The sequence below is a fragment of the Salmo trutta genome, unplaced genomic scaffold (genome assembly GCF_901001165.1).
Source record: "Salmo trutta unplaced genomic scaffold, fSalTru1.1, whole genome shotgun sequence".
Taxonomy (NCBI): Eukaryota; Metazoa; Chordata; class Actinopteri; order Salmoniformes; family Salmonidae; genus Salmo; species Salmo trutta.
In genome coordinates, this window is record NW_021823104.1 from 1,259,627 (window position 1) to 1,270,442 (window position 10,816).

The following is a 10,816-nucleotide window of genomic DNA, read 5'->3' on the forward strand; positions in this document are numbered from 1 at the left end:
GCAATGAGGTAGCTAGCTTTCACTGCAGCGTCACTGATGTCTCGGCTGTGAGTAAACACAGACTGCTGTTTCTTCAGACCCGCCAGACCCGCGTCCACTTGTATCTTTTTTGACAGAGACATATTGGGGCAATGATGGAGCCAAAGCAAATAATGTTAGAAAGTAGAAGTCGTAATAAATATCGCGGGCAAAACAAAGTAGCTCATCCTGACTGGCTGCACTTGCTTGACCTACTTGCTCTGCTCCGGTATAAACAGTTTGCTTGCTTAACACAATTGCTATTGCGCCATCCAGTGGATGCAATTGGAACAGCAGTTTATTTTGAGAAATTGCAGCTCATTTTTATACTTTACAAAATCATCTCGCGGGCCGGATTAAACCCCTTTGCGGGCCTGATCCGGCCCGCGGGCCGGACGTTTGACACCCCTGGTCTACAGACATAATAACAGGAGTAAAAATTAAAGGTTTGTTTTGACCAGCGACACTTGTCACGTTATAATTGTCCATAAACATGTTATTAGACCAAGTATAAATAAACTGGCCTTAAATCTACATTAATTGAATAGTGGAAATATTTCAGATTGTCTCTATAAACTATACCCATAATTCTATATTCATAAATATAACTTATAGTAAATTATAATAAATATAAATATTATAATAAATTATAACTACTAGACTGTAGTATTACTTCTAGAAGATAATATAAACTATACCCATAATTCTATATTCATAAATATAACTTATAATAAATTACAATAAATATAATTATTATAATAAATATAACTACTAGACTGTAGTATTACTTCTAGAAGATAATATAAACTATACCCATAATTCTATATTCATAAATATAACTTATAATAAATACAATTATTATAATAAATATAACTACTAGACTGTAGTATTACTACTAAAAGTAGATCCAAGGTCATGAATGGTTGCTATAGTGATACAATGGTGATCAGATCTGGTCGTTATGAACATGGTGGTTGTGGTGTTCCCATGGTGACCAGATCTGGTCGTTATGAACATGGTGGTTGTGGTGTTCCCATGGCGATCAGATCTGAGAGTTGCTTGCGGAGCTTGCTCCTGGTCCCGCCCCTTTAGCCTTTCCATCATCTTCTGTCGCCTGGGTAACCATGGCAGGAGAGGGGCTGGAGTGACGCTGTCGCCTCATGAAGGGAAATACACTGAGAGAAGGAAAGGAGATAGGGAAGGAGATGGGAGAGGCAGGGAGAAAGGAGGGGGAGGGAGGAAAGGAGATAGGAAAGGAGATGTGAGAGGCAGGGAGAAAGGAGGGAGAGGGAGGGAGAGAGGGAAGGAGATGGGAGAGGCAGGGAGAAAGGAGAGAGAGGGAGAGAGGAAAGGAGATAGGGAAGGAGATGGGAGAGGCAGGGAGAAAGGAGGGAGAGAGGAAAGGAGATAGGGAAGGAGATGGGAGAGGCAGGGAGAAAGGAGGGAGAGGGAGAGAGGGAAGGAGATGGGAGAGGCAGGGAGAAAGGAGGGAGAGGGAGAGAGGAAAGGAGATAGGGAAGGAGATGGGAGAGGCAGAGAGAAAGGAGGGAGAGGGAGAGAGGAAAGGAGATAGGGAAGGAGATGGGAGAGGCAGGGAGAAAGGAGGGAGAGAGGAAAGGAGATAGGGAAGGAGATGGGAGAGGTAGGAAGAAAGGAGGGAGAGGGAGAGAGGAAAGGACATAGGGAAGGAGATGGGAGAGGCAGGGAGAGGGAGAGAGGAAAGGAGATAGGAGAGGCAGGGAGAAAGGAGGGAGAGGGAGAAGGAGATGGGAGACGGAGATGGGAGACGCAGGGAGAAAGGAGGGGGAGGGAGAGAGGAAAGGAGATAGGGAAGGAGATGGGAGAGGCAGGGAGAAAGGAGGGAGAGGGAGAGAGGAAAGGAGATAGGGAAGGAGATGAGAGCGAGAGAGGAAAGGAAATAGGGAAGGAGATGGGAGAGGCAGGGAGAAAGGAGGGAGAGGGAGAGAGGAAAGGAAATAGGGAAGGAGATGGGAGAGGCAGGGAGAAAGGAGGGAGAGGGAGAGGTAGGAAGAAAGGAGGGAGAGGGAGAGAGGAAAGGACATAGGGAAGGAGATGGGAGAGGCAGGGAGAGGGAGAGAGGAAAGGAGATAGGAGAGGCAGGGAGAAAGGAGGGAGAGGGAGAAGGAGATGGGAGACGGAGATGGGAGACGCAGGGAGAAAGGAGGGGGAGGGAGAGAGGAAAGGAGATAGGGAAGGAGATGGGAGAGGCAGGGAGAAAGGAGGGAGAGGGAGAGAGGAAAGGAGATAGGGAAGGAGATGAGAGCGAGAGAGGAAAGGAAATAGGGAAGGAGATGGGAGAGGCAGGGAGAAAGGAGGGAGAGGGAGAGAGGAAAGGAAATAGGGAAGGAGATGGGAGAGGCAGGGAGAAAGGAGGGAGAGGGAGAGAGGAAAGGAAATAGGGAAGGAGATGGGAGAGGGAGAGAGGAAAGAGAGCGGGAAGTACGAGCAAGAGCATCGTTGGATATAGTAAATACAGTATATAAATGAATATAGTGAGTATATTGTAGTATATAAGGGGTATATACAATAGTGAGTATATATTGTTAATATAATGAGAATATTGTAGTATATATTGAGGAGCATATATTGTTAATATAATGAGAATATTATAATATATATTGAGGAGTATATATTGTTAATATAGTGAGTATATTGTAATATTTAAGGAGTATATATTGAGGAGTATATATTGTTATTATAATGATTATATTATAGTATTAAGGAGTATATATTGAGGAGTATATATTGTTAATATAGTGAGTATATTGTAGTATATATTGTTTATATAGTGAGTATATTGTAGTATTTAAGGTGTATATATTGCGGAGTATATATTGTTATAGTGAGTATATTGTAGTATTTAAGGAGTATATAGTATATATTGCTAATATAGTGAGTATATTGTAGTATATAAGGAGTATATATTGTAATATAGTAAATTTTGAGGAGTATATATTGTAATATAGTAAGTATATTGTAGTATATAAGGAGTATATATTGTAATATAGTATATTTTGAGGAGTATATATTGTAATATAGTGAGTATAGTGTGGTATATAAGGAGTATATATTGTAATGTAGTATATTTTCAGGAGTATTTATTGTAATATAGTGAGTATATTGTAGTATTTAAGGAGTCTATATATTGTAATATACTATATTTTTAGGAGTATATATTGTAATATAGTGAGTATATTGTAGTATTTAAGGAGTATATATTGTAATATATTATGTTTTGAGGAGCATATAATGTTAATATAGTGAGTATATTGTAGTATATAAGGAGTATATATTGTCATATTGTATATTTTGAGGAGTATATATTGTTAATATAGTGAGTATATTGTAGTATATAAGGAGTATATATTGAGGAGTATATATTGTTAATATAGTGAGCATATTGTAGTATTTAAGGAGTATATATTGTAATATAGTATATTTTGAGGAGTATATATTGTTAATATAGGGAGTATATTGTAGTATTTAAGGAGTATAAATTGTAATATAGTATATTTTGAGGAGTATATATTGTAATATAGTGAGTATATTGTGATATAGTATATTTTGAGGAGTATATATTGTTAATATAGTGAGTATATTGTAGTATTTAAGGAGTATATATTGTGATATAGTATATTTTGAGGAGTATATATTGTTAATATAGTGAGTATATTGTAGTATTTAAGGAGTATATATTGTGATATGGTATATTTTGAGGAGTATATTTTGTAATATAGTGAGTATATTGTAGTATATAAGGAGTATATATTGTGATATAGTATATTTTTAGGAATACACCTCGCTCTGACCCCTGACCCCATACTCTGGTATTAAATACACCTCACTCTGACCCCATACTCTGGTATTAAATACACCTCGCTCTGACCCCTGACCCCATACTCTGGTATTAAATACACCTCACTCTGACCCCTGACCCCATACTCTGGTATTAAATACACCTCACTCTGACCCCTGACCCCATACTCTGGTATTAAATACACCTCGCTCTGACCCCTGACCCCATACTCTGGTATTAAATACACCTCACTCTGACCCCTGACCCCATACTCTGGTATTAAATACACCTCACTCTGACCCCTGACCCCATACTCTGGTATTAAATACACCTCACTCTGACCCATTGGAGTCAACGTGGACCAGCATCCTTGTGGAATAATTTAGATACCTTTATGGAGTCCATGTCTTGATGAATTGAGGCGTTTCTGAGGGCAACAGGGAGTGCAACTCAATATATATATAATGTTTTGTCCACTCTGTGTATATTGAGTATGTATTGTAATATATATTGAGGACAGTCGAGGCTCCTCAGAGGAAGAAGTGAATTTCATAAAAATAAAATAGTGAAACATTAAAAAGTTATCCTTTTTAGATAAAACTATACTAAATATATTCACGTCACCAAATAATTGATTTTAAAGACACTGTTTTCTAATGAAGGTCTACAGTAGCCTCAACAGCACTCTGTAGGGTAGTGCCATGGTGTAGCCGGAGGACAGCTAGCTTCCATCCTCCTCTGGGTACATTGACTTCAATACAAAACCTAGGAGGCTCATGGTTCACACCCCCTTCCATAGACTTACACAGTTAATTATGACAACTTCCGGAGGATGTCCTCCAGCCTATCAGAGCTCTTGCAGAATGAACTGACATGTTGTCCACCTAATCAAAGAATCAGAGAATGAATCTAGTACTGAAAGCATCAGCTACACCTAGCTAGCACTGCAGTGCATAAAATGTTGTGAGTAGTTGACTCAAAGAGAGAGAAAGGTAATAGTTGGAATAGTTTTGGACAAATTCATTTTATTTTCACTTAACTATAAAATGTAGCTAGCTAGCTAGTTTAGCCTACTCAAACACCCGGCTCAAACAGAGAGGGATGCTATGTTAGCTAGCTGGCTATGGCTATCCAACACTGGAACTCTTCCAAGTCAAGGTAAGCTTTTTATTAATTTATAGCCACCGGGGCTCGCCGGTGGCACTGCTAAACTGCTTGCTAACTATGCACTGTACTGTTTGATTGTAGCAGGTTCAGTAAATTGTTAGTTCTAGTAGCTATGTTGTTGACTTGACGTTAGCTAATATGGTGACAACAACACAGACTGTCTGTAGCGGTTAGCGGTTATGATATGAAGGTTTGGCTAGGAAAGGGTTGTTTTTTCGCCTGGTCACAGACAGCTGATGTGTTGTCCACTGAAGTCCACAAGCCAAGTGAAAAAGGTGAGAGGAGGCGAAACACTTAGAGACGCGATAAGGAATTATCCAACGATCTGGCTGATTAGGGGTGTATTCATTCAACTTAAACGGAAGCAAACGTAACGAAAACGGGGAATAAACATACCTGAATAGAAACTCTCGTTTACAACTGTCGGAGTAATGATTACACTCTAGATCAGCTAGATGAAGGCAAGATTGTGCAAGAAGGTATTAAACGTCTCATTGTCTGTCACCTTGATTACTGAAATTTCTCTCGACCTGTTTGCACCTACGCTGTAAACTTTTCATTCATAGGCTAGGTTGTAGCAACCTCATGATCCAGCATGACTTCTGCCTCGTTCAAAAACAAAATGGATACTCGGAACTTGGGAAATCTCAGACTTCAGTGAGTTCAAGACGACAAACGAGCTCCGACTGGGAAAATAAAGTTTTTTTAACGGTCGTCCAACTCGGAATTTCCAAGTCGGGAACTCGTGGCCTCTTTCTAGAGCTCTGAACCTGAAGATCACTGACGTCATGATTGGACCTTGTGTTTTTTTTTTTTCCCAAGTTCCCAGTTGTCTTGAAAGCAGCATAAATCCAGAGAATGAAAGACTTTGATGACGTATTTTGATGACAAGATTTGCTCATAAATGACAGTCGCGCCACCTTCCTGTTCAAGTGAGCACAGCACAACAAGGTGAGTCCAAAAATGTACTCTATGCTACTGGATCAATTATGTAATTTGCCAGGGAGATATGTATACTGTAGCTAATAAAGTAATACTAAGTGTTTGTTGTGTAGGAAGCTGTTAGTAACCCATGTGCCTCACCTTAATAATTTGGCCCCTTTCCCCCTTATAACTTAGCCTATTGTTCTGACTTGGTGGTGCACATATAGCCTATAGCCTGTTGTAGAGAAATGTAATCAACAAATATTGTAAGAGCTTTCATCGTCTGCTTATATGCCCCCTTTACTTATCCTATGGTTCTGACTTGGTGTACAGGGACAACACTGTAAGAACGGACCATGTTCTGAATTCTGTCGCTGTACATTTCAAAAGTGCTGAACAAATAGTTATATTGACTATGTCCGTCGTCGCTCGCTCATTAATGTCTTAATCGAAATTACGGCTTGCCTCTTATCCGCTCGTCGTCCCCTTTATGCCATAGTTTGTACATCTCAATTACCAGTAGAAATCACATTTGTTTAAGAAAGTCAGCCATATCAGCTATGTTTTCTAAAAAGGCAGTAAATGAAGCTGAATGAACTGTTTCGCTGCCAGATGAGGCTCCGCTGATAACCAGGTGTAGCAGTGGTAAGGATTCACTCTGTGGTGCTGACAAGAAATCTCTGCTGTTGGGACAGCTTTATGTAGAGGCCTTATTAGCTTTATGTAGAGGCCCTAACAGCTTTATGTAGAGGCCCTATTAGCTTTATGTAGAGGCCCTAACAGCTTTATGTAGAGGCTCTAACAGCTTTATGTAGAGGCCCTGACAGCTTTATGTAGAGGCCCTGACAGCTTTATGTAGAGGCCCTGACAGCTTTATGTAGAGGCCCTGACAGCTTTATGTAGAGGCACCTAACAGCTTTATGTAGAGGCTCTAACAGCTTTATGTAGAGGCCCTGACAGCTTTATGTAGAGGCCCTGACAGCTTTATGTAGAGGCCCTGACAGCTTTATGTAGAGGCCCTAACAGCTTTATGTAGAGGCCCTAATAGTTTATGGGCACCATTTGTCACCATTATAGTGCAATTCATGTATTGTGTTTTGTTGTCCCACCAAGATTTACATGCTAAAATCGCCCCTTGTAACAGACACTAGGAGACAAATTCACCTTTCAGCAGGACAAAAACCTAAAACACAAGACCAGATATAGACTGGAGTTGCTTACCAAGACGACATTGAATGTTCCTGAGTGGCCGAGTTAACAGTTTTGACTTAAAAAAATCGGAGCGGAAAATCTATGGTCAGACTTGAAAATGGCTGTCTAACAGACTTAGCCCGAAAGACTCACAGCTGTAATCACTGGCAAAGGTGAGTCCAACGTGTGTTGACTCAGAGGTGTGAATACTTATGTAAAAAGAGATATTTAAATGTTCAATAAATGATGGGATATTGTGTGTAGATGGGTGAGGAAAAAAAGTTTTAATCCATGTTGAATTCACGCTGTAACACAACACAATGTGAAATGAACCAAGGAGTATGAATACTTCCTGAAGGCACTGTATTGAGGAGAGATATAGTAAACTGCTACAGCCCTATATCCATCCTACCCTGCCTTCTTTCTAAGGTCTTCGAAAGCCAAGTTAACATACAGATCACCGACCATTTCGAATCTCACCGTACCTTCTCCGCTGTGCAATCTGGTTTCAGAGCTGGTCATGGGTGCACCTCAGCCACACTCAAGGTCCTAAACAATATCATAACCGCCATCGATAAAAGATAGTACTGTGCAGCCGTCTTCATCGACCTGGCCAAGGCTTTCGACTCATCGACCTGGCCTTGGTTTCTCAAATGATTGCCTCGCCTGGTTCACCAACTACTTCTCAGACTGAGTTCAGTGTGTCAAATCGGAGGGCCGGCTGTCCGGACCTCTGGCGGTCTCTATGGGGGTACCACAGGATTCAATTCTCGGGCCGACTCTCTTCTCTGTATACATCAACGATGTCGCTCTCGCTGCTGGTGATTCTCTGATCCACCTCTACGCAGACGACACCATTCTGTATACTTCTGGCCTTTCTTTGGACACTGTGTTAGCTAACTTCCAGACGAGCTTCAATGCCATACAACTCTCCTTCCGTGGCCTCCAACTACTCTTAAATACAAGTAAAACTAAATGCTCTTCAACCGATCGCTGCCTGCACCTGCCCGCCTGTCCAGCATCACTACTCTGGACGGTTCTGACTTAGAATATGTGGACAACTACAAATACCTGGGTGTCTGACTAGAAATACCTGGGTGTCTGACTAGACTGTAAACTCTCCTTCCAGACTCACATTAAGCATCTCCAATCCAAAATTAAATCTAGAATTGGCTTCCTATTTCGCAACAAAGCATCCTTCATTCATGCTGCCAAACATACCCTCATAAAATTGACTATCCTGCCGATCCTTGACTTCGGCGATGTCATTTACAAAATAGCTTCCAATACTCTTCTCAGCAAACTGGATGCAGTCTATCACAGTGCCATCCGTTTTGTCACCAAAGCCCCATATACTACCCACCACTGCAACCTGTACGCTCTCGTTGGCTGGCCATCGCTTCATACTCGTCTCCAACCCACTGGCTCCAGGTCATCTACAAGACCCTGCTAGGTAAAGCCCCGCCTTATCTCAGCTCACTGGTCACCATAGCAACACCCACCCATAGCACGCGCTCCAGCAGGTATGTGTATTGAGGAGGAGTGTACTGAGGAGTAAATATTGTAATGTAGTATACTGAGGAGTATATATTGTAATGTAGTATACTGAGGAGTATATATTGTAATGTACACTGCTCAAAAAAATAAAGGGAACACTTAAACAACACAATGTAACTCCAAGTCAAGCACACTTCTGTGAAATCAAACTGTCCACTTGGGAAGTAACACTGATTGACAATACATTTCACATGCTGTTGTGCAAATGGAATAGACAACAGGTGGAAATTATAGGCATTTAGCAAGACACCACCAATAAAGGAGTGGTTCTGCAGGTGGGGACCACAGACCACTTCTCAGTTCCTATGCTTCCTGGCTGATGTTTTGATCACTTTTGAATGCTGGCGGTGCTTTCACTCTAGTGGTAGCATGAGACGGAGTCTACAACCCACACAAGTGGCTCAGGTAGGGCAGCTTATCCAGGATGGCACATCAATGCGAGCTGTGGCAAGAAGGTTTGCTGTGTCTGTCAGCGTAGTGTCCAGAGCATGGAGGTGCTACCAGGAGACAGGCCAGTACATCAGGAGACGTTGAGGAGGCCGTAGGAGGGCAACAACCCAGCAGCAGGACCGCTACCTCCGCCTTTGTGCAAGGAGGAGCAGGAGAAGCACTGCCAGAGCCCTGCAAAATGACCTCCAGCAGGCCACAAATGTGCATGTGTCTGCTCAAACGGTCAGAAACAGACTCCATGAGGGTGGTATGAGGGCCCGATGTCCACAGGTGGGGGTTATGCTTACAGCCCAACACCGTGCAGAACGTTTGGCATTTGCCAGAGAACACCTAGATTGGCAAATTCGCCACTGGCGCCCTGTGCTCTTCACAGATGAAAGCAGGTTCACACTGAGCACGTGACAGACGTGACAGAGTCTGGAGACGCCGTGGAGAACGTTCTGCTGCCTGCAACATCCTCCAGCATGACCGGTTTGGCGGTGGGTCAGTCATGGTGTGGGGTGGCATTTCTTTGGGGGCCCGCACAGCCCTCCATGTGCTCGCCAGAGGTAGCCTGACTGCCATTAGGTACCGAGATGAGATCCTCAGACCCCTTGTGAGACCATATGCTGGTGCGGTTGGCCCTGGGTTCCTCCTAATGCAAGACAATGCTAGACCTCATGTGGCTGGAGTGTGTCAGCAGTTCCTGCAAGAGGAAGGCATTGATGCTATAGACTGGCCCGCCCATTCCCCAGACCTGAATCCAATTGAGCACATCTGGGACATCATGTCTCGCTCCATCCACCAACGCCACGTTGCACCACAGACTGTCCAGGAGTTGGCGGATGCTTTAGTCCAGGTCTTGGAGGAGATCCCTCAGGAGACCATCCACCACCTCATCAGGAGCATGCCCAGGCATTGTAGGGAGGTCATACAGGCACGTGGAGGCCACACACACTACTGAGCCTCATTTTGACTTGTTTTAAGGACATTACATCAAAGTTGGATCAGCCTGGAGTGTGGTTTTCCACTTTAATTTTGAGTGTGACTCCAAATCCAGACCTCCATGGGTTGATAAATTGGATTTCCATTGATTATTTTTGTGTGATTTTGTTGTCAGCACATTCAACTATGTAAAGAAAAAAGTATTTAATAAGATTATTTCTTTCATTCAGATCTAGGATGTGTTGTTTAATTGTTCCCTTTATTTTTTTGAGCAGTATAGTATATTGAGGAGTAAATATTGTAATGTAGTATATTGAGGAGTATATATTGTAATGTAGAATATTGAGTATATATTGTAATGTAGTATATTGAGGAGTCTATATTGTAATGTAGAATATTGAGTATATATTGTAATGTAGTATATTGAGGAGTCTATATTGTAATGTAGAATATTGAGGAGTATATATTGTAATGCAGTATATTGAGGAGTATATATTTTAATTAAGTATATTGAGAAGTATATATTGTAATGTAGTATATTTAGGAGTATATATTGTAATATAGTATATTGAGGAGTAAATATTGTAATGTAGTATATTTAGGAGTCTATATTGTAATGTAGAATATTGAGTATATATTGTAATGCAGTATATTGAGGAGTATATATTGTAATGTAGTATATTGAGGAGTATATATTGTAATGTAGAATATTGAGTATATATTGTAATGTAGTATATTGAGGAGTCTATATTGTAATGTAGAATATTG

At 41.5% G+C, this 10,816-nt stretch overlaps 1 protein-coding gene across 1 annotated transcript in view; it reads right to left on the reverse strand.

Moving 5' to 3' along the window:
- Positions 1 to 838: 838 nt before the first annotated feature.
- Positions 839 to 10,816, reverse strand: part of LOC115188874 (regulator of G-protein signaling 11-like) — a 448,181-nt gene continuing 438,203 nt past the window's right edge. The window contains 1 exon segment of the mRNA XM_029747699.1: positions 839 to 1,193. Coding sequence (XP_029603559.1) covers positions 1,061 to 1,193 — 133 coding nt within the window. The 3' untranslated portion in view covers positions 839 to 1,060.